Here is a 22,999-nt window from a genome sequence, read left to right as displayed (position 1 = left end):
GGCAGCAATCCTCAGACATATTTTCTGCTGGAAGATGTCCTCAAGTATAGTTTGTGCTGTTTTACTTAATTCTATAGGCCTTCCTGCCTCTGAGCAGAACGTGAACGCTGCCCTTGGCTTTCCAAACCCTGCAAGTACCATTCCCTGCTTTGATTAATTAGTGTTTTGTTCCCAGATTTGTCAAGTTCAGCTGTTTTGGTGCTTTTTTTTTTTTTGCAGAGATCATGCTTTATAAGCAATTCTTTTGCTATGTGTGTGATATCTCGACTGTAAGTAGCACTGAGGACACTGTGCCTGCCCACTCTGACTTTTCTTTGGAGTGAACTCAAGCATATGAGAATCCGCACGTTTCCAGAGCCATCAGGCCAGGATGCTTCATGCTCTGCCCTTATCATCGTTGAACTCATTTCATTTGTTTTGTTAGTTTTTTAACTTCCTGGTTTTCCTGGAAACACTGCAGACAATTAACTTGTCAAGGCGGGTGGGGATGATTTATGGTGCCTATAAAATTTGCACATCATATTCCTTGACATGAAATATGGGCTGTTTGTGTTGGTATAGCAGTACTTGCTCCAACATCTTTTTGTGAGCTGTGTCAGGAGCAAGGATTCAATAGTTCAATTCTTTCTTAGCTCTTTCATTCAAGGAAAGGAAAAAGATCTACAGCAAGTGCAATGGAAATGTCAGGCTGGGAGGGGGGTGGGTTTGGTAACTTTAGTTGAGAAATGTTTTCATGAGAAGTTTTTATCTCATTAAGGATTAATAGATGCTTCTGATACATGACAGAAGCTGCTCTGTGATCTGAATTCTCCCAGGCTAGTTAGATGGTGTCAGTCCATTTTCCATAGCTCTTGCTCACTCCCGAAGGGCAGATGCTTTCATGACCAGCACAAGCCATCACGGTGCTGCCAGTGATACTAGTAATGGTGGATGTAAAGCTGGACTCAAACTCTGGGGTGCAGCCCTACCAAAACAGGCTTGTTAAAATGAAATAGAAACCCAAGTTCATTTCCTTCTTTGCATTTTCTTGTAGAAAGCAGGGAAGCTGCTCACTGCCTGTCTAGCTGCAGAGTGTGCATATGTGATGTCTGTATAGCTTCAATTTATGTTCAATAGCTCCACCGGAGCCAGAACACCCATCAAGTATGACAAAGCAAGAACAATCTCATCCTCTACTACAGTCAAAACAAAGCCATGACGCTCTTTTCTTGCCCTTTGGTGATAATAGAAAGGGGAAATAATTTAAATGGATGCATTTAAAACAGGTACTGTGGTGTGTGTGTAGTTTATGGTACAGAGCAGCCAATACTCCAGTATTTAAGTTACAGAAGTAATACAAATAATTAAACTATAACCATCATTCAGAGGGGCACTGTCCCACCATGGGAAGTTGAAGCTTCTTTTAAATGGAGTTTAAACTGAGGTTCATTCTATAAACAGTTTCTGCACATGGGTCAGGTTCCTGGCATGCAAGTATCTGACTCCCACACTCTGGATGGAGCCCAAGAGCTCAGTGTTAATCCCCAGGGCCCTCCTTGGGGCTGGCAGAACACAGTTCTGTGAACAGCCATCCATTGACATCGATGACCTCTTGTATCAGGTATGTTCCTCAAGAGCTATCAAGGCCAGGGGAGAAAGGGTCCCTGTGCAATGGGGCCAAGGATCTCATTGCAGGGAGAGGGGGGGCAATTCTCCTATCTTTGGGACTGTCTGGAAATCATTTCCACAACAAAACTAAGGACAAAAAAGAGGTGATGGCCACAAGGAAGTGGGAGTGGAATAGGGTCAGGAGCTCCTTGTCCCGTGTGTGGCCGGGGCCAGGTTGTTGCTGCTGCAGATCCAGGCGCTGCAGATGGATGCTGTGCCGAGAGCTCAGCTAGCTGCGTGCTAAGCAGGCAGTTCTGTTCTTCAGAGTTGTGAGTCTGGCACCTTTTCTGCACATTAGATTCACACCACAGAGCATTTCACAATAAGGGAAGCAGATTCTCTCCACGCCTTGTGCCTAACAGCAGATCTTGCTCTTACATAAACAAAACTCTCCATGCCTCCTCTTGCTCTGGGATTTAACACTTGGGCTTTGCAGTGTGGTGGGCAGATACCAGCAAGAGAAATCTCACAGTACTGTGTGGCATGTGATGCCCTGGGGCACCCTGGTGTGTGAGCCCCAAGGAAGGGATGGGCATGGATGTTGGCTTATGGAGTGGCAAATGGCATGTACCCACTGGAGCCATGACCGAAGGTGTCCATGGGTTTGGTAGTGGCAGGACCAAGGCTTAGGGTTTTATAGTGTCTGGTGGTAGTTACTTGTTCTGTGAATTTATTTGCCTCTCTTCTTCTCTCTAATGCTTTTCCCACTTGGTTCTTTGTGTCCCAAGCCTGTGTGTGATCCTGTTGGTTGTGTAGCATCTGGGTTCCCATCCCTATTTGACTCCTGCCAACAAGGAAGTTTCTTGCACGTTTTCATGCTACTTTCCCAAAGTTTTGCTGGCCATTCCTTGCTGTTAGCTCAGGGAATGAAAACTGACACTGGTTACAGCTCCCCCTCGATGTTCTGTTCTTTTTCTTCCTTTAGAAAGGCCAATTACTTTTATTAACTCTCTCCAAACACTTTACCCTCTCCCTGGCAGACAGATTTCGGTATGGCAGCACAAACCTGCTGCAGGAGCAGTGCCTTTCCCACTGTGAATACCAATGACCAATTTAATGGACAGGTTCCTCATCAGCATTTCTTAATACCTGGGGAAAGAAAATGAAGTCATCCACATGCTTCTCAGTCTTGCAGGGACCATATGAAGTAGTGAGTGATGAAAAAGCCCCAAAGCAGACAGAGGATAAAGCTCAGTGGGTTTAAGAGCTTTAGGAGGCACCAAGCTCTGCCGCCTCTGTTGCTGCCTGTGGGTGTAAGGTCTCACTGCTACAAGCTCTGTGTTTTCTCTGGCTTGTGAGTCGAGTGAGCCCAGAGAGCCTGGAAAACCTCCAGATCCAGGCCAAACCACGGCACCCACTGGGGATCTTTCCATTGCCCTCACTGGGGTTTGGCTGAGGCAGTTCAGCACGGACCCAAGCTGGAGCATGCATGAGATGGGTGAGACCTCCTGGGGTGTGTTTGTCTGAAATACGTGTGCCTTGCTCTCGAGTATCACAACGGAGAGAGCAGCTCCTTGGCTGGGCAGCAAGTTGGTCCATCAGGGTAAGAAGCCACCTAGAAATGACTTCATCCCAGAAGCAGCATTGCACGAGAGGGATGGTGTGGATGAAAAGGTGTGGATGAAGGCCTTCCTGTGGGCTTCCATTGGTCTGCATGGGTGATAACCTTGGACCCATGTCCCCAAGCCTTGCTTATCTCAACGCATTGCATGTCCACGTTGGGGCCATTTTGATGATGATGGCTGAGCTGGGAATGTTTTGCTTAGATCAATCTGCGTTGTGCATGTTTGGATAGATCCCAACCTGGGTTCAGCTGCCGCAGGGGTCACACCAACTCCTTTCTTTTCTGTTGTCACATGTAAAGGATCTCCCTAGAAACTAACCTCTGTTTTCCTGAACAATGGAAATGCAAATGAAGGATGTCAGCTCTGTACCCAAAAATAAGATTTCAAAACCATTTAGCATTTCACAGTGACAGCTTGAAGACTCGCACTTGTCTCTCATGATGAGAGACAGGCAGAGGTCCCCAGCTCACACTCAGATCTGAGCACTAGCGACTGATTTATCCCAAACTTTATAATATATGTGTTATTTGTAGTGCTTTTCAACTTCAAAGAGCTTGAAAACTATTAATGCAAGAGCACAAAAGGCTTCTGTTCTTGCTGCCACTCTATGGGGGGGGGGGAAATGGAGACGTGCCTGAGTCTGGTGGGGAGTTGCTTGGGCTCAGTGTGCCTGCATGGGGTCTGGCTGATGGCAGGGCATGGGCAGCCCCTTGTACCAGCACAGAATTGCTCTGTAGCTTTTTGAACTGCTTGGATATGTCATGATTTCAGATCTCTTCAAATTGATGTTTTTCTGTTCCGAAGTCTGCTTTTCTTCAGGACTGTGGACAGCTGAATGCAGTGGGAAGGATGCTGCAGTCCCCTTCCCTCCTGCTTTTTGAATTATTGGGTGTAAAACTACATGTAAAACATACACTTTTCCTCCTGGTGCTGGAGGACTGTGATGGTGCAAGCGGCTGGGTGAGCACATGGGGTTTAGGGACAGCCATGGCACAGCACCACAGGGGCTCTGCAGCACAACCGGCCCTGCAGCATCCCAGCAGCAGTGCCTCGGGGGTACATTTTTTCAGGCATGCATAGAGAGCCATGCACTTCTGTAGTGTTTTCATTGCACCCTCCTGGGTGTTTCAGCCTAAATCCTTCTTTCTTGGTGGCTACCTTGAAGGATTTTACCTCAAATGTGGTTTTAGGTATGTATGCAGTGAGCAAAGCATAGTAGTCTTAAAAAACCCATTCACAAGGAGCAAATGAGAGCTCCATGCAGTAAATACCATCCCGAATCACACTGTCATCCTGGACAGAGCAGAATGATGGGCCAAGTGATTCATCCATCAGTCATTTTTCCAGAAAATCATGCTACTGGAAGATTATGCTTTTTATTAAAGGAAAATATCACTCTTAGTGTTCAGTACTTCCTGGCTCCGCTATCAAAGTTGAAGCAGAACAAAAACCCTATCTTGCAGGGGGTTTGTGCTTAATTCAAAAGAATGGAACTGCAGGGTGTAAGTTGGTAGGAGAAAATTTTATCCCAATGCAAGGCAACGTTTTTGGTTTGGTTTGGGTTTTTTTTAATCCCATATTTTAACAGTTTAATAGAACAGCATAAGGATGCCCAAGTTATTCCGCAGTGGTGAGCTCAGTCTTCTTAGGGAGGAAGAGGAGTACAGCATGAGCAGGGAAACGGACACCCCGCGGAGCTGCAATTTCCCACTGTCTATTTCTAAGTGAGGTGTCTAAGCCCAGTATTCCTCATGGATCTGCACCAAACATCATCTCCCTAAGAAAGCTGTCTTCTCTATGTCTCACACAGAGATTTTCTCCCAACTGCATTAGGACGGGGATCCCCAGCTGGTCACAGAGCAATGCCATTCACCCCCCGCTCACCGTGTGCTAACTCCTTTTTCTGCTCTCTTTAAAAAAGAGGGGGGGAGAATAAGGAAACAAAGCAATAATTACATTGACCATGCCTTGGTTCAGTAATGACCTCATTACTGGAGCCCACATTGTACAGCGGGACCCGGATACATTAAAAAATACAAATCTTTTCACAACACTTTCCTTATTTTCCTATGGGTGCTGGGAGCATCAGTGCTCCGGTTCCGCATCCATGCAGGTCTCCCAGGGGTTCTGGGGGAACCGAGGCAGCGCGATCAGGAGGAGGGCAATGCCACAGATGAAAAGCAGGACAAAGGAGGCACAGGCGCAGGCGAAGGACCAGGAGTAACTGTACTCGATCCAGAGCGTCTCCTCGCTGTCGATCATCCTCTTCACGGATTGCCTCATGACTTCAACAGAGATGATGATGCAGAGACCTGAAGGAAGACAGGAGCACGGGGGTGAACGACCAGCTGCAGGTTCTGCATCCGTAATTAACCACTTCATCTATTTGCCTACAGGAGCTGCAGTGAGATTCACAGGTGAGGCATTGAGTGCAGTGTTTGAAGGAGCTCTGCTATCACACAGGCCATCCAAGTGAGCCGATGACTTGTTGAGTGTGATCTTTATCAGTGGTGGAGGAATAACTGCATTCCCTAGGGAGCTTGTCCAAAGGTTGAATAAGATTGTTACTGAGGGCACAGTTTGCACCTCTGTCTTTCACTCATTGTGACATGTCAGGGTATTACTATCTCATGTAAAACTGCAGTCTTCATGGGTTTGGGAGACAGCTGTGTATTTTGGGCCTGAATAGGCTCTTTCTTTGGCATGAGTCTTAATAAATGAGGTGGAATAGTGAACATCCCTCATTTAGACTGGGGCTGGCACTGAATATGCTAGAAATACCCCTTTTAAAGGTAGCTGGAACAGACACGCTGCTGGGTAATGCTTGTTGAGCAGGATGCTCTCAGAGCTCTTCAGCTGGAGCAACACATAGGGACCTGCAGTCTGACTGGCTGGGAAGAAATGCCAGTTTCAGGGTGTTTTAGAAGTGTCTCCATCCTCCCAGGATCTAAATGCCTCTGTTGTCCTATGAACCGAGTGCAAGCGTGGGAGCACCGAGCCTCCTACCTGCGAAGGTGTAGAACATGGATGCTGGCTTCAGCAGATAGTCCCTCTTCTTCCTGAAGGATAGGAGGACGCAGATTGTGCCGATGATCGCAAAGCCAACGCTGAAGATGGCAATGGCTGCAGCTGAAATGCTGTACTCTGCCAAAGCAAAACAAACACCAAACAGTGAGAACGGATGTGAACTCGGAGCATGCTCCCATCAGCTGTGGTGACTGCAGTAGGTCGCTTTGAGAAATAGGTATACCTAGCAAGGTGACTCTGGTGAACTGAGTTTTTCCCTCAAATAAAAGCAGGGGCAAGTGTTGACCATGCATCTGCTGAACGTGAAGGGTACAAAAACAGAGCAGGAGGAGGAATCATAGAATCATAGAATAGTTAGGGTTGGGAAGGACCTTAAGATCATCAAGTTCCAACCCCCCTGCCATGAGCAGGGACACCTCACACTAAACCATATCACCCAAGGCCTCGTCCAACCTGGCCTTGAACACTGCCAGGGATGGAGCATTCGCAACCTCCCTGGGCAACCCATTCCAGTGCCTCAGCACCCTAACAGGAAAGAATTTCCTCCTTATATCCAATCTAAACTTCCCCTGTTTAAGTTTTAACCCATTACCCCTTGTAATCACTTTATGAACACTTACTGAAAGAGCAAATGGCACCACAATTGGGCTGAAGAAGCTCTGGGCTGGAGCTGTTTTAGCTCTGCTGCATAGATGTTACTGTTGAAGCCTTTCTGGACTCTGTGCTTTCGCTTCCTCCATCACCCCACACTCTGCTCGCACAGTAAATAGGCAGCCTCATGCTATTTTTACCCCGTGCCTGTACGGCAGAGCCCTGACGAGGCCCCTGCGCATGGTGCTGATGTTGTGCGATGCAGAAGGACAGCTGTGTCCTCCATGGGCTCAAAGCCTGAGCTGGCAAAGCAGGCAGGAGGCCAGAGGTGAGGTGTTTGCATGGCATTTCTTCTGTTTATTTCTCCCTTAAGCCAATGATTTCCAGGTCTGTGGAACCCAGCTTCTTCAGGGCATAGGATTAAACCCTCCATAAAGCATCTTGGTTTTTGCTAAGCCAGCTAAGATGTGTGCTGGACACTTCCCCCAGCTGACTTCAGTGCCTGAATGGAGGGGACGAATTGCTAATTGAATAATTCAGGCCTTCATTTACATCTTGCTTTCGTTTTCAGATGGATTTAATATTTAACACATGCAGCCATGCGTGAGCATCACAGCCCTGGTGATATTTGCCTTTCAAGCCATTAAAATATAGATCTCCTAGGCAAAATCATGAAGGTTTTGCCTGTTACTAATTAGCTCCCATCAAAACGTAGCTATTTCTGCAGGGGGGGACAGCAGATCACTCTTTGTTCTCCCTGCTTTTCATACCACTGTTTCAGTGTGATTTCCTTCATGTTTCTCTTTCCTAGGTGCTGGAAGTGCCTGAAACAGTTTGTTTCCATGTGAAATCTTTTGCTGGGCTTAGGCTTTTCTTTTTGCTTCAAAGAAAAGGAGTTCTTCCTGACTCTTTTCCTGACATGAGCAAGAAGGCATTGGCTGTGTTTTTAGACCAGATAGCTAGATCTGATAATACACAGAGCAAAAGCAGGTAGTGCCCATATATGCTCTTCTATCCACTTAAAATTCCTATTCCTTCCTGCCTTAGGAAAGTGCTCATTTAGCAAACCCATCTGCAGGGTTTTCCACTGTTATAATCTCTCTGCAAGAAAAGCAGATTGTTTAATAAGTGTCATGCAATCATCTGCTCATGTACTGCACTGTCAAACACGTCGTGTGGCGAGCTAGAGAGGAATTCGTCCTTAATGAGAGCATGAGGAAGAGAGAGAAGTGTGTTAGGCAAGTGCTCTAAATATTGGCTTTATCAGGGACTTATTGGAAATGTGAAATGTATCCAACTTTTCCAAACCCACGCTCTGAGAACACTGATTGTGGCTTTGTAGGATTTCTGTTCCTTCCTTCCACCGATTGCTCTGTTTTTCACATGGCTTCCATATAAAATCAATCCAAAGCGTAACATCCCTGAGGGTCTTCACAGGGTCTCTGTGCTTCTTTTCAGGGTCAGGATGCTGTCTGGGGTATGATTTATTCATTTCGATTTCATTAATGTTTTCTTCCTTCCATGGCAAAGGCTCGGGGATCGTGGATCATGGCTATGTTCTAACATCATTTTGATGCTGGAAAGACTTTCTGCAGTTTTCCTGTGTATTGACAGTGTTATATGTTTGTGGGACAGCTTTCAGTCAAATCACACTTACGAGTGTGAACGTACATAAAAGCTCTTCCCATGAAGCTGGCATTTGAACTCATTCAGAGCATTCTCCACTTTTTTCCAGCTGATGGAATCTGATAGGAATTCCTCTACTGCTTTCAGTGGGACCAGGGTTGAACCCTCACTTTGGGGACCCCTTTACATTAGACCTTATGTACAGCTCAGCTCATACAACGTTAGGGGAATATATTTCAGGCTTATTCTTACCTTTCTGCGTGGTTACTTCAAATATCTCTGAGCTCTGTCCTGGAGTGAAGTGCTTGAAGTAGGAGCAGTTGTGTTCTGGAAGAGAAAAGGAAATGCAATTTTGTGTAAACCTTGGATTAAACGTAGTAAAACTGGATTTGCTTTTTACTGGTGTATCAAACATGCACTGTTCTTACGGTTCCCTACCCTCAGTGATACCAGGAAACTGGAGTTGGATCTGCTGTGTTAAGGAGCAGATGGGTGGCGCACCAAGCCAGGCCACCAGCTCCAGCTTCAACCTCAGCACCTCAATGGGATGGAGGAGGGTCTGGTGAGGACCCGCTGCCTGGAAGCATGAGATGGTGGAGGGTGCTCTCACTATTTATAACCCATTTAACTGAAGGGATGTGGAGCTGGGGGAGCAGTTGCTCGCCAGGAGGTTGGCTGGGAGGTGCAATCGTGCTGAGCAGTGCCAGCTCTGATTGCTCTATTCTGCTGAGCAGGGATGGAGAGGACACAGCGCTGGCCCCAGCATCCCTCCTGCACCCCAGGCTGGGCTTCCTCCTGGTAAACCATGCCAAGACTGCACGAAATACAGGCACTGCCTGCAGCAAGGGCACGCCTGGTGAACATCAGCATCTTTGTCCATTGAATGGTAGAGTCAGCACCAGTTTCCAGGAGATGCTTTGGGGTCCTCTCCAGCATCCAGGCTGGGTCAGGCTGCTCCAGTGTAGGTTGTGGGGTAAATCTGAGCCAGGTCCTGGGTGCAGGACCATGCAGGGTGTGCTACATTTTGCCTGTGGGCACGTGGTGCATTTTGGTGGTTGTTTTCAGCTTTAATTTCTAGTGGCAAGAAGACACCAGCACACTGTATGTTACCTGTTGGGTTCTGTGCTACTTTTCTGTCATGTAAATGGCAGATGTTGGAGTTACTGATTCAAAGAAGATTTATTTTCTCTCTCCCAAGAGACAGGCAATTGCAAAGCAGCAATTTTGGGCCCGTTAAGTGGAAGATTCCTTTGAGATGCTCTTATCTACTTACTTGTAAAAGCTGACTTTATTTAATGTGGAGCTTCTTGCTGGAGACTGGGTTAATGTTCAGCCCTGGCATCTTCTGACCTGCTCTTTATTATCGTTGCAAACAACTGGAGGAAACAGTTGAACTCAGACCTCTATCACTGAAATTGCAGATTCTGAGCCCTAGAGGAAGGCTGCGTGCCTCTGCCAGGGACTAAGTGGTAGCTGAGGCTGAGCATCATGTCTGGTGATCCCGGTTTCGGGATCCTTTGGCTCCTGTGCTAAAGAGGAAGGAATGGGATGAAATGGGGATGCTTTGGTGTTGTTTGGTTTGTCTTTTGATTAATTCTCTGAAAAGCCTGAACTCAAAGGAGGCCCCACATGTGGTGACTGTATGAATCCCAGGGTGACACCATCCGGATGCAGTGTGGCTGAGGGCACAGCACAGCTTTGTGTCCATTGCAGGTGAACCAAACCAATCCCCTCCTCAGTCTGTGAAGGCTCATCAGAGGGGGACACTGCCCATGGTGTCCCTGCCCATGGCAGGGGGTTGGAACTGGATGGTCTTAAGGTCCTTTCCAACCCTAACTGTTCTATGATTCTATGACACACAAACCCTTCTGGAGATGCAGGAAAACGAGCTGCTTCTGTCTTGTGACTTATAGCAAAGCTCTGCCAAGGCACAATAAATAGGGTTATCACAGAAGGGGGCTAGATCTAGGGGAGGTGGTTTTATGTAAATGACATTTATTGTGGGAAAACACAATTAGATTGTTTGGGGTGAAATGATGCATTGTTTAAAGAGGCTTCGGTGCTCTGCTGAGCTGGGAATACCTGTTTCAACAAGGCTCCCTGTTATTCAGGAGAACTGAGGGACTTCAATGCCTCCCTGGTGCCATCATGAATAAGAGAAAAGCCCATTTGTGTCACACCATGTTTGCATAATGGATAGGATTTAAAATGGGTTTTATAATGGATGCAAACTGTGTGGCAATCTTTGCTTCTCTCCACCCCTAACTGCATTATCTTTGCCAGGAGGTCACCTCAGTGTGCTGATGGGAACAGTCAATCAGAACTGTGGTTGAACCCTGGGGGTCTGCAAGAAGGAGACCTCATGGGGGAAGAAAGGGCAGAAAGACCATGAGATGCTGGAGCGATGCACAGCTTCAGGTAGCTGCTGTCATTCATGTGCAGTGCAGTGACAGGTTGGGAAGGGGATGAAGCCACCTTGCACTTGAACATGAGATGGGTTTGTTGCAGGCTGGGTGGGTAAATCCATGTTAAAACCATAGATTTTAATGTGAGGTTTCTACCTGCGTTAAGTTTGGGAGACAGGACCTGCTGCTCTAACTAGAAGAGGTGTTAAGGTGAGGGCTGTGTGGTGGAGAGGGCCAGACCTCAGGCTCTGACCTGGCCAGCAAGCCAGGGGAAGGCCTTTGATACACACCGAGTTATGGAGATGGTGTCTCCACATAGTTTAAACTCACACCAGTATTGCAGAGTGAATCTCTTGTATGGAGGCAGCCCTGCTGAAACCCATCTGCTCAAGCCCTTCTGCTCTGCAATTCCCTGAACTGAGGTTACCGTGTTTACAAGGACCTATTTAACATGCCAGCAGTGCATGCAGGCTGTAGAGCATCCAATGCACCAGAGCCCACTTTGTAGGATAGCAGCTACACCAGAGTTACTAACAGTGACAGTGATCTTGGTTTACAACCAGTAGTAAATAGCCCTGATGCCCACCGGTCACAGTTAAAATGTCCCAGTGTTAACCTGAATTTACCTTGTTTTAGCAGCATCTCTGCAGCAGGATGCTGAACCCCTTCCAGTTTGTCAATATCCCCAGAAGCATGCTGCGAAACTTCAAAGCCCTGCCTAAATCACAGCCCTGCTTTGTGCTCTGCGAGCCAGGGCACCCTCCCCATTTCCACCGTGCTGAGCCCAAACCCTAGTAAATAACGTTAATTGTGCCATCCATTTCCTCCTCGGGGAGCCACTGGTGAATGGTTATTAATGCAGTGATGAATTCTTATGTTTCTTTTGCAGCCCTGGCAGTAATGCCTGGTTATGCCTCACGATCTGCAGGAAGACCAGTGCCCACATCTGCTCTTTAACCGCATGTTCGTTCATTCACATTGTCTCGGCTGCTGCAGGTTTCACAACCCTGGGGTTTCCCTGCTGACATCTCTTCCCAGAAGTGTGAAATCATTCTAACACGAGCAGTGGGGACGCAACATCGTTTAGCAGCCTGGATCCACTGCGGCTGCACTCCCTCCCCTCCCCTCCCCTCCCCTCCCCTTGCTGTGTTCCCTGCCTGAGTAAAACAGGGATTTGTGTATATATATTTATATATATAGATACAAATTTATATCATTATATATTACTTTTTTAAAATAGATTTTAAATATATATTTATATACAAAAATGCATAGATATAGTATATAAATATGTATTTAAATGTATTATCTATATTATATATATAATATAAACATATTATAAATGCAAATTTTGCCCTTTGAAACCTCAGATGTCGATTACAGGATATCACCTAAATCCCCAAATATCCTAAAAACCTGGGAAAAGACCTCTGTGGTGGGATGGGTGGCTCAGCCCCTTCACTGTCCCCCTGGTTATTCGCTGTGCCCAGCAGAACAGCAGCGCTGGGCCGTGATTCAACGCCTGTGCAAGCACATGCTGATGTCTGTCAAAGATAGTGGCTGCTTTCGTGCTGCCCTGCCCTGTGAATCTGGGTTTTGCAGACAGCTGGCTCTTTATGAGGTTTATATTTACCCATGGTTGTGCAATTCCCCTGTTTATGCACCCATTTCTATTGTTTTTCCCCGTTTGTGGGCGCTTTCCTCCGCACGCGACGGGAAGGCGTACAGTGACAAATGGGTTTCTAGGCACGTTAGGTACCTTCGCGTGAGACATTAAGCATATGGATGACACACTCCCAAGTTTGGTTAGAGGCAGATCTGCACGCTGAGGCTGAGCTCCTCTCTTCAGAACACGCAATTTGGCCAAGGAGATAAAGAATTGCAGTGATGCAGGGAATATGCAGCAAGCCCAGGCAGTCAGGTTTTTCACAGGCAATTCTCAACTATGCCTTCACATCGATATTTCATTTCAAGCAGGGAGTCCGACATGAAGGCAATCCTGTTATTTCTGTTCTGGAAAGCATCCAGTACCTGATCAGCCTTCTAAAAAAGCAGTGGAGCTCAGCCATGGAGGCAGTGTATTAGCGCAAGCGGCGTGAATGTTGCTGACTTTGCGATCAGCAAAACCATAATGAGCTCCTTTTACCATGGGAATGGAATGGTCTTCCCGGAAAGCAGCCCTGCAAGCCCTCCTTATCAGTAGCACTGGAGGGACCCGTGTGGTGGCGATGTGTGGAACCAGCCTGCCAGCACTGAGTGAGGAGTTTCTCTGCTGAGAAACTGCTTCGAAGCCAGTTTATGACTCTTTGTTTCTTTTGGATGCTGGCAAAGCATCCTGCAGGTCCCGCTTCCTCCCTGCCCTGAGCAATGGTTGTTATTAAAATAGCTTAAAGGCATCTTAATGCCAGCCAGAGACTGGAGGTTCCTCTGGGAAGTTGGATCTTTAGGATTTCCAGGTCCATATATGCATGATGGACTCATAAATCCTGTTTCTTGCCTGCTGCCATCAGCGTCCCTGGGTGCTGTGGGACCCTTGGCTCGTGTTCAGCAGAATTTCCTCCATCCCATGGGACAATTTCCCTCTGTGATTTCCACCATGTCCGATCCTCCTCCCCTTCTCCCCGCTGCGGTCATCATTGCACAGAAGGTTCAAATATGGTCACAAGCAGACGTGCAAGGCAACACAAGGCACACTTACAGCAAGAGTGGTGACAACAAGGTGTGATCGCAGACCAACATGAAAACAGCCCCATGCCAAACTAAGTGCTGTGGGATATGGACCCCGTTTTCCTTCTGCTATGTCCTGCAACCTCCTAAGCAAAGCCTGGTGTGATCTAAAGTGCTTTCTCCCATGCGTTGGTGCATTGCTCACGTACCTCCTGGCAGGCTGATTGGCCCGCAGGCCTTCTCTTTGGGGTCTTGATTGTGCACAAAAATCCTCTTTGTACAGAGCCGCCATAGCCCAAAATGAGCCGCTTCGCAGGTGGTGTTGAAGTTCTCCACTTTGGGGCTCAGCACAGCCCAGTGGTCCGTCACTACGGCTGCAAACAGCAGCGAGATGCCCACCAGGATCACGAGGAACGTCAGCCGGACCTTCAGGGGTTTGCTCTCATCCATCCCGCTCCACAGCGGTGCTCCCAGCGGCTGATTCACGAGCGCTCCCCAAACCCCGGCTCATCCGAGCGCTGGGAAGTGTCAGCAGGGAGAGCGGGATGGCCACCGGCAGCTGCCGGGCTGTGTCAGCTGCGCAGGGAGGAGGCTATTAATGCACATGGGGAGAGCAGTGCCGGCGGAGCTCGGCTTTCTGCCCCGTCCCACCGGGATTGCTTTGGATTCCCACGAGCCGGCGGGGCGGGCGCTCGCTCCCAGTCGCTTTCAGCCGCTGCTCAAAGGCCGTAAACTCTGGACTTGCAGCATGCCCAGAAATAGGCATTAAGAGGACCATTAACTTGTGAGCGAGGTTACACAAACATCTGTGTTTATGCGAGGGCCGGGCCCGAGCTCAGCCTCATCCTGAACAGTTTAATAGCCCGGGAGCCCGCTCCCTGCACACCCGTGCCTTCAGCTTGGGACGGCCCCTGCAAGCAGCCCTGAGCTGGATGTCCCTCCGGAGCCCAGCACTGCAGTGTAAAGGAAGCAGCAAAATAAGCAAATAGCTTCATTTTCATCTCTGAGTACTGTATTTTTATTATTACCTTTATTACTATTATTATTACTATTTGAATTGCTTTTTATTTTTACAATTTTAATTATTTTAATTTTTATTAGTTCTCTTATTTTCCTTATAATTTTTTTACTAACCTGAAGTATTCTGAGTAGTTGGGGGGGTTTGTGTTTGTTTTTTTATTTATTCTTGCTTTTATTTCCTAATGCAAAACCTCTCCAGCACTCGCTTTCACGCCAGCCAGGTCTGCCTGCAATGCCTATAGTAACTCCAGCACCCACCCAGCACATCCTTTCCTTCTTTGAGAAGTGGCTTCTGCCCCCCTGAACCCAACCTCTCTCCTTCCCTTTGGTATTTCAGCTGATCACAAAGCTAATTTGATGATAATATCAGTGCAGAGGCCACTATGGAGGTGATGTTACCATTGCGGTGTCAAACAGAGGAGGGTTACAGTACCTCAGTGTTAAAGAAATGACAGTGGAATGCTGCAAATACCATGTGATCGTGTCAAGATAAGGTCAAAGCTCCTCCAGTCCTGTTTTATGAACACCCCAGTTTGATGTCAAAATTAAGGTGCAGTGGTGTTAGCTCAAATTAAAGAGGACAATCTGTGAAGCAAGGAGTTAAGTAGGAAGAGGAGTGTGGGAAAAGGGTAAGAAATAAGGAATAAGTTGAAACAGATTGACCCAAACTAACTGTATTGAAATAGGATTTCAAGGGGTTAACATTGCTGTATTTGATGTGTGGCAGGGTTTGATGTGGACACCCCTGGGGAGCAGGGGGATGTGTCTGAACCCAGGATAGCATCTGGTAACCTGGTCCTGCTGGGGATGTGGAGCCGTGGGCAGGAGAGAAGGTGTGTGGTGCAAAACGGAGGGGAAAGGGACCGGGGAGGGCAGTGGGGCCATGGGGCAAGGCAGTGCCTATCGACCACCGGCATGTCCGAAGGGAATTGCTCACAGCCTTGCGCAGGACTGTGATGTGCTGTGTTGGGGCTGGGAGAAAGATTACAGGCTTACTTTTAAATCAGAACCAAGAGTTCCCATAAAGTGGAAAAGCCCAAAGGGAGCAGCCTTTACTCCAGAAACAGAGCGCATTAAAAATGTAATGCTTTCTCTTTTGAAGTACTCTTGTTAGATATCACTTAGACATCAGTCGATCTTAGGAGCTGCAGCCTGACTCTGCTTCCTTGCTGCTACGAACCGCAGGTCCTCGCAAGCTGAGCGGAGGAAAGCCGGTGTGCGCTTGCCAATGTGGGCACAAAGCGAGGTTCTGGTTGCTGAGGAAGCAAGTGCTAACGATCCCACTTTAGACTCATTACAGCCTGCGAGCACTGCAGGGGTGGGAGCTCACTGATTTGTTTTGTCGGTGCTGGTCTTTGTGTCTCTTCCAGTATCGGCAAGAATCGCGCTTTTTGGTCTCATTTAGGTCCTTAGATCTGGGTAAGTTCCTCGGGTTTTGTTTCGGAAGTCCAGGAAGCAACTGAAGTGGGACCAGAAGGGAAGAGCTCATCCTCCCCAACCCTGCAGGGCAGAGCGGGGGGTGTGAATGAGCTGTGATGAGCTTCTACCTGAGCAGCAGGCTGAAAACTCCCATTACTGCAGTGGAGGTGAAACACTGTCCCCAGCCCAAATAAAGTGGCCTGCAGCCACCAGCCTATGGGACAGAAAGTATTTTGTATGGTTATTGCTCCCCATGGGCTCCGTGGGTTTGCTACACGAGCTGATGTAGCTGCATCACAGGGATGCTGCTGCCTCCTCTTCCCAGCATGGGCTCCATGTGGTTTTGGGGAATGTTGTAGGTGATCAGTGCTTGTGGCCCCTGTAGCTGCTGTGGTGAGAGCCAAAAGGTTCCTCTGCCGATGGGCTAAGCCTCTGTCCTCAACCTGTGTCCCCAGCCTCTGTCCCTGTGTGGAGGTGAAGATGCTCTCCCTGGGGCTGGTGGGCTCTGTGCCTCAGGTGGGCACCTGACAAATACAGAAGCAAACCTGATTTCTGGGGAGCAAAGGACCAAGAGAAACCCCAAAATTCTTCTGCATGTCCAGATCAGGATACCTAATCCTCTAGGAATGGTTCCTGCAGCCTCCCTGTGTCAGGCGGCAAGCATTCGCATCTAAAAATCAATATCCCATGAAATATAAATAGTCTATTAACGAGGACCTGTTGGGAAGCAAGGAGGGGTGTAATTAGTTGCACTTTATCAGCAGTGAGAGACACAATAATGTTGCTCTACTGGAGGTGTCTCAAGACCAACTCTTGTGTTATTTCTTCCCTAGCAGAGGCTCTGCTCCCCAGAATTTGCCCTTTTCTGTGTTTCTTCCAGACCAGCCTCAGTATTTACCACAACCAGGTTAACCAAACTCTATGGTTCCTCCTTGCAGAATGATGTTCTGCAGAAGACCCTTCCCAGGTGAGAACCCAGAGCCGATTACTCCCCGTCTGTTCTCAGCTCAAGTATTTACAGCAAACAGCTTCCTTCAAATGGGAGCTCCTTGGCACTGTTTGAGCTCCTGGGCCTGAATTGCTCCAGTGTGCAGAGACCACCATAACTGCAGTCATCTCTGCATAGAGGATACCTCAGAGTACCACCAATGGCACCTTCCAAAGGGAGGTGATGGATGCGCCATCCCTGGAGACATTCAAGACCAGGCTGGATGTGGTTCTGAGCAACCTGGTCTAGTTGAAGACATCCCTGCTCATTGCAAGGGGGTTGGAGCAGATGAACTTTGAAGGTCCCTTCCAACCCAAACTCTTCTATGATCCTGAAAGCTCCCTAATTCTGGGGCTGAAATCTTGCTGCCACTGGAGGCAACAGCAAAACGTGTGTGTTTCAGTTGGTTTTGTTTTCATTTGTCAATAGACACCCACGTGCATGAAGAAGAGACAAAATCCCGCACCCCCGAGCACAGCCTCTCGATGTGCCATCCCCGCAGCCCGTTGAGCACCCCACCACTGCCTGCACTGTGTCTGACCCACAGTTCTCTTCCAGTACGGAGCACCGTGCCCAGCGTGCTGGCTCGGTAAGTGATCCCTTTCACTGCGGAGAAGCTGTAAGATGAGCTCCTTTGCAGACAGGTGCAGAACACTCCTCATTCCCTTTTATTTTCAGCACCTCCCATGTCTGTTAGTTTTCTCATTCCAAGGAAATGCCACATCCTCCTCACCGGGCTATTTTACCACTTACTGAAGCCCTGCATTTTGCTTCCCCCTCAAACAACACGATGCTTTGATACATCCCCGTTCACAGCAAGGCAGCCGCAGCTCTTGGGTCACTATTTACCCACAGACTTGCTCAGCAATGTGGGATAAACCTTTATTTTAGTTCAAGGGAACCAGCTTTGGGCTTGAGCTTTAAATGGCTCCTGGGGTTCAGAGGCATTTGGAAAGGTGAATCCCTGCCTCCCTCCAGACACGCTGGTTGATCATATGCATGGGGAGATGCTGATATACACAGACAGTGTTCATCTGTAACAACAATCTGGAGGCTTAGGAACTTGGAAGGTAAAGTTAAATGAAGTATTTTAAGAAGAAATAGTGTCTGTAATACAGGGATGGTTTGGAATGTCTGGGAGCAGCCGGGAGTTGCTGTACTGCTGGTTTTATGGTGGTGATCAGATAAAGGCTTTTGTGGAGCTTCAGCACACAGGGTTGAGCTTTCTTAAGGCAAAAATGGACAAGATCAGGGAGAGGAGGATGCTTGGAAGTGAATTCATATAAAAAGTGGAGGCAAAGCACAGGGTTAGGGCTGGCATTTCAGGAGACACTGGCTTATTCTTCTTGATGGTGGTTTGCAGTGCCTCTGGCCACTATACCACTCCCAAAACAGGCACTGAAACCAGAGTGTGTCACATATGGTCCAAGCTTAAGCTGGAAACAGAAGGTTTTTCTTAGTTTCTAACCCAAATACTGTGAAGATAGCTTATCTTGGTGGTCTGGGGGACCACAAGAACAGTTTTCTCTCCTTTAATATATTGGCTTCTAATAACATTCCCAGCTGCAATCAAAATAGAAATGTGGAAACAATAAACACAGAAATCTCAGCTCAGAGAATCTGGAAGTTCAAAGTCTATATACCTTTCTCCACACAAAAAATGCATACATTTAAAATGGTTTATTTAAAAAGTAAGGATTAAGTACATTATACATGGTTGTGATTATACCAGTAGAACTGAAACACAGTGGAAATAACACTTTCAAACTGCAGACAGAAAGGTAACCTCAAGGGACGTGATATATTAGCCCTTGTGGATATGTGATCCATACAGAAAGAAAAGGAACTATAAAAATAGTTTACTGTTAGATGTACGGGCACATGAAGTGATTTCTCCTTTTACTCCTATTGTATATGAGAAACTAGGAAGAGAGCTGATGATATACCTGAAACTTTGTTTCCTGGAAAATAGAGCCTGATCCCATAGCATTTATTATTTAGGTCTGCTCTTGCAGTATGTTACAGGATAATGCCAAAAGGCTGACTTTTGTGTTAATGATGTGATGATATCTGCAGGCCTTGTTGAGAAAAGGGGGCTAATTTGTTCGATGCTGTCCGGGGAAACCAGAGAGATGTGGAAGAACAGATGATTTTTATTCATATCTAACTATCACTGAGTGGTTCCGAACTCTGAGCACAATCTTCTGCTTAGACAGATCAGCCATGGAGCAAGACACTGCTCATGGGCAGGAATGATGTGACTTTTTCAGTGGCGTCAGAATCACAGTTTTCCACTGGAAAAGACTGATTTGGGGGGGGGATTTTTTTTTAACTGGAATTGTTCAATGAAACAACTTTCTTTTTGCTTTGATTAAATTACTATTATTAGCTAAATTATTGTTAAATATTTAATTATTATTACTGTGCCGAAAGTTGACATAGACCATGGGTTTTAAATCTCAGCCCCCATTCTCCCACAGGAGGAAAGCTCTGGTCCCTGTACCTTTGCTCCCTGTCTGTGCGCTGTATCCCATGAGCATCCCATGAATACTTGCTCACTCCATCTCCATTTTCAAAGGTGGTTTCTGGAGAGGGACTCAGACTGAAGCAGGGCATCGTTCTCAGAGAGCTGCTGAAACCAGCCCTGCTCTGAGGAGGAGGCTCTGGCAAAGAGGAACATCCCAAAACACTTGGTAAGACTCTTTTGTTGTCATGGTGTAAAAATACTGCATGTGCCTCTGCAGGTCCAACCCGGGCTGTAGGGAAGCCTTGGCCTTTGGCTGGAATCAGATGGTTGGTTTTAAACACATTCACTGGAGAATGATGATTAAAAGAACAAAACCAACGCGCGAAGCAAACCTCACACTGTCAACTTCCAGTTCAATGGACATGAGCTTAGAAAAACAGCCTATATCTAACTCCTGGTTTTAAAGGGAATGGTTTTATTCTTAATTACAGTAAACACGAATGAGGACTTATTTCTAACTATTAGTTTTATTAACACAGTGGGAAACAAATAGTTCTGGGAAATTGCACTTGAAAAATACATCGACTATAATTAGATGTAAATTAATTAGCACTTAGTATGACACACTAATGAGACAGAAGGTTGGTGTTTTGTTTTCATTGCAAACTTCTACTTCTATCATAGCTAATCAAAGTATTTGAACATTACGAAGTCTCAAAAAGTAGGAAATAATTTATTGTTTGAAAGCATAAAGATTCTTGTAAAAAAAACCTTTCATCAAGAACTTTAATAATTTTAGAACTCTTTTTTGTTGTCCTAGCCGAAAAGTAGGTAAAAAAGTTTTCTTGTCTGCTTCTGATTTTTTTCTTTAAAAAGCTTGTGTAACATCTCTCTCCATCGTGTGTTGATACAGAAAGTAGCACAACATTTTCTACTTTTCAATTGTTCCCATCCCTCCATTCACTTCAGGTCTCAGAGTTCAGAGGTTTGAAAAAGGATCCCAGCAGAGTTTTAACCTGAATGGAAACTCTTAATAAGCAGGGATGAAGGCTCCAACCCACCTCAGCCAAAATAACCATGTTGCTCTGCCAGGCTGAGGGCGAGGCAGAGCTTAACAGCTACTAAGGGAAGACTTTAGCTTACATTTGAGACTTGTGTCTTGGTTCTTGCAAGGAGAGAGGCTTAAGCAGGGTTTACCTGGAGGGGAGAAGGGATTCAACTTGCTTTTTAGGTTGTTAAGGCAGCTCCTCCGGGATTTCCCTGGAGCACTTGGTTCCACTAGCTGAAAGCCTCATATCCAAAACACCACGTAGTCACTGATGCTGTGGCCATTGCAAGATGAATTAAGACTAAAGAGGTTTTAACAGTTTGGCTGAGCTCTCCCACTATCAGTGAGCCACGTTTTCCAAATCATGACTTTTTTTTCTTGTCACTTCTCTGGTCTTCTGGCCAAAGACGATGGGTATATAATCTACAGGAATTAGATGCTCCTCTCTCACTGCACCTAATTCATCCAAGGGGAATTGGGCACCTCATTCTCATATGGCTTGGTTGAGTGGTCACTAAAATTAACATGAGTACTATTAAATTAAATTACCTTTGAGTCAGGCCCTTGAGCTTTGAGATTCCAAGCCTATGTGTAAAAAACATGAAAGCAGGAATTTGAAAGAAAAAGGATATTTCAGACTTTTTTAGAAACATACAGAAGCGAAGGGTACAAATCAGTTCCCCCTTAGGTGATGCATAGAGTTGTCTGTGGGCTCTCTGCACGTCAGTAGATTCACCATTACAAAATAAATAAAATTAGACCAAACCAGACCATCATTTCCATCTAAAAGTAACTATACCTTGCACCATGCGGCACTTATTCATAATAAAAAGAGTTTAATAAATATCTCATAAACGGTGATTATTTTTGTTCTGGTTTAAAAAATACAAAGTTGTCATCCGTTCTGTTAACACTCAGTCCCCATTGCTGCAGGAAGTTTTGCTAGTCCGAACATATTAGCTTCTCGTTTTCTCACGCACATTGCTTAGGTATCTTAGTTTCCAGTAGCGTTAGTGTTGCACTTGTGAAGCAGTAAGGAAAACAGGAATGCAGTCGCAGGGAACCGGCCACCCTGGCTCAGCTCTGCTTCTCACTCTTGCTGTAAGTAGTCTATAGGGGCTCCTGACAGACAGCACTCAGCACCTTGCCAGATCAGGCACTAGGGCTAGTCGAAATGAGAATTCAAGTTTTCTAAATGTTAGGCAAGAAATGATATTTGCAAATATGCTCAAGTCCCACCTACTTCAATCCTTCCCCTTTTAGGTGTTTCAGGATGCACCCACCCTCTTCTCCCCTACCTGCATTGCCCCGAGGGACGACTTACACCAGAAATGGGAGACCCCCTTACACCCCATCAGGGAGTCTGTAATGCTCAGCATGCGGGTGCTCTGCGGCTTCAGTAGCACAGGTCAGTTTTAGAAAGTGTTGCCTTCAAAAATATTCCCTTTTTTTTCTTTTTTTTTCTTTTTTTTTTCTTTTTTTTCTTTTTTATTGGAAAGAGGCAAAGCTTACGCTGCATCAAAGGGAAGTGGCTCACTTGAGGAGCAGTTCATATTCATCCTTGGGCTTGGTTATAAATTACATTTGCAAGTTCGTACTAAGGGATCTCAACATTAGAAAAAAAGAAGAAGTACGACAATTTCTCTGTAATCCTTTAAAACACACTGGTGGCCAGTCCTTTGCAGTTTCTCCACGACTTTGTACACACTACAGAAGTGCAGCAACATGAACCACCTTCATCTTGTGACACCAAGAACTGAAAGAAATGAACTCCAAATAGCTTCAAAAAAAGCTACGAGCGTGTGATATCATTATGTTGGTCCAGAGGATCTCCACTTGCTACCTCAACACATGCCACAATTCTAGAGGTGAGAGGGTATTTTAACATCGCTCCTTCTCGCTCATGACCGATCCATTCTGTTTCGGTATTTCTTCAAATAGCATGGGAAAGGAGGGTGCTTCAAACAGGCGTTGTTCTCCTGTTGACCATGTTGACATGGAGTCCTTCCTTAAACTCCTTCTGAAGGAAGTTGTGAACCTGCAGAAAACTGGCTTCTTGGTCTGCGTTGTAGCTGGCAGCGGTTGTAACCTTCAAAGGCTCTCTGGAAAGAGTGTACATGGAAATCTCATTCATGGGAATGGTGCTTGCTATCTTCATGCCAACTGGAGAAATGTCTCTAGATGGAGAAGGTTCTGTAGACCGAGAACTGGATCTGGACCTCCGCCTCCTGTACCTGTAACTTGGCATCCTGGCATAAGGAGAACTGGAAGAAGTCTTAAGGAATTCCCTCCTGGTCTTAAACCTCAGCTCTTTGTTCTTCTCAATATAAATGTTCACAGCCAGAACACCTATGGTTTCAGCCACGATGAAAGACAAGGCTCCAAAATAAAAAGACCAACCATAGTTGTAATGGTTCTTTTTGTCCTCATCTCGCTTGTCACTCGGGTCACCTGTGTTGCTTGATATGTAGACAATGATCCCTATGATATTACTTAGTCCTAGAGACAGAAAAACATAAATCAGTGGTT

The 22,999-nt window shown here is 46.4% G+C and overlaps 2 protein-coding genes across 2 annotated transcripts in view; both read right to left on the bottom strand.

Annotated features, from left to right (window-relative positions):
* Positions 1 to 4,713: 4,713 nt before the first annotated feature.
* Positions 4,714 to 14,265, bottom strand: CACNG1 (calcium voltage-gated channel auxiliary subunit gamma 1). The gene is made up of 4 exons (XM_061377020.1): positions 13,738 to 14,265; positions 8,709 to 8,783; positions 6,219 to 6,356; positions 4,714 to 5,524 (listed from the first exon to the last, which is right to left on the bottom strand). The coding sequence occupies exons 1-4, from the start codon at positions 13,976 to 13,978 to the stop codon at positions 5,298 to 5,300; spliced, it is 681 nt and encodes a 226-aa protein (XP_061233004.1). The 5' UTR covers positions 13,979 to 14,265; the 3' UTR covers positions 4,714 to 5,297.
* A 6,606-nt stretch (positions 14,266 to 20,871) lies between these two features.
* Positions 20,872 to 22,999, bottom strand: part of CACNG4 (calcium voltage-gated channel auxiliary subunit gamma 4) — a 40,383-nt gene continuing 38,255 nt past the window's right edge. The window contains exon 4 of the mRNA XM_061376921.1: positions 20,872 to 22,969. Coding sequence (XP_061232905.1) covers positions 22,431 to 22,969 — 539 coding nt within the window. The 3' untranslated portion in view covers positions 20,872 to 22,430. The remainder of the gene's footprint in view (positions 22,970 to 22,999) is intronic.

This window comes from Neopsephotus bourkii, unplaced genomic scaffold, assembly GCF_033783945.1.
Source record: "Neopsephotus bourkii isolate Nb327-2 ecotype Australia unplaced genomic scaffold, CSIRO-AGI_Nbou_v1 NB_1749, whole genome shotgun sequence".
Classification (NCBI taxonomy): domain Eukaryota; kingdom Metazoa; phylum Chordata; class Aves; order Psittaciformes; family Psittacidae; genus Neopsephotus; species Neopsephotus bourkii.
Note: the sequence above shows the minus strand (reverse complement) of the source record. Positions and strands in the feature narration are given on the sequence as shown.

What these genes read in the sequence shown, in the direction of transcription:
- CACNG1 (XM_061377020.1), bottom strand. Translation starts at nt 13,978, where the DNA reads ATGGATGAGAGCAAACCCCTGAAGGTCCGGCTGACGTTCCTCGTGATC. An exon ending in TGAAGTAACCACGCAGAAAG is followed by an intron (nt 6,357 to 8,708) that starts GTAAGAATAAGC and finishes TTGCTTTGGCAG; the next exon opens with AGTACAGCATTTCAGCTGCA. An exon ending in CATGTTCTACACCTTCGCAG is followed by an intron (nt 5,525 to 6,218) that starts GTAGGAGGCTCG and finishes GTCTTCCTTCAG; the next exon opens with GTCTCTGCATCATCATCTCT.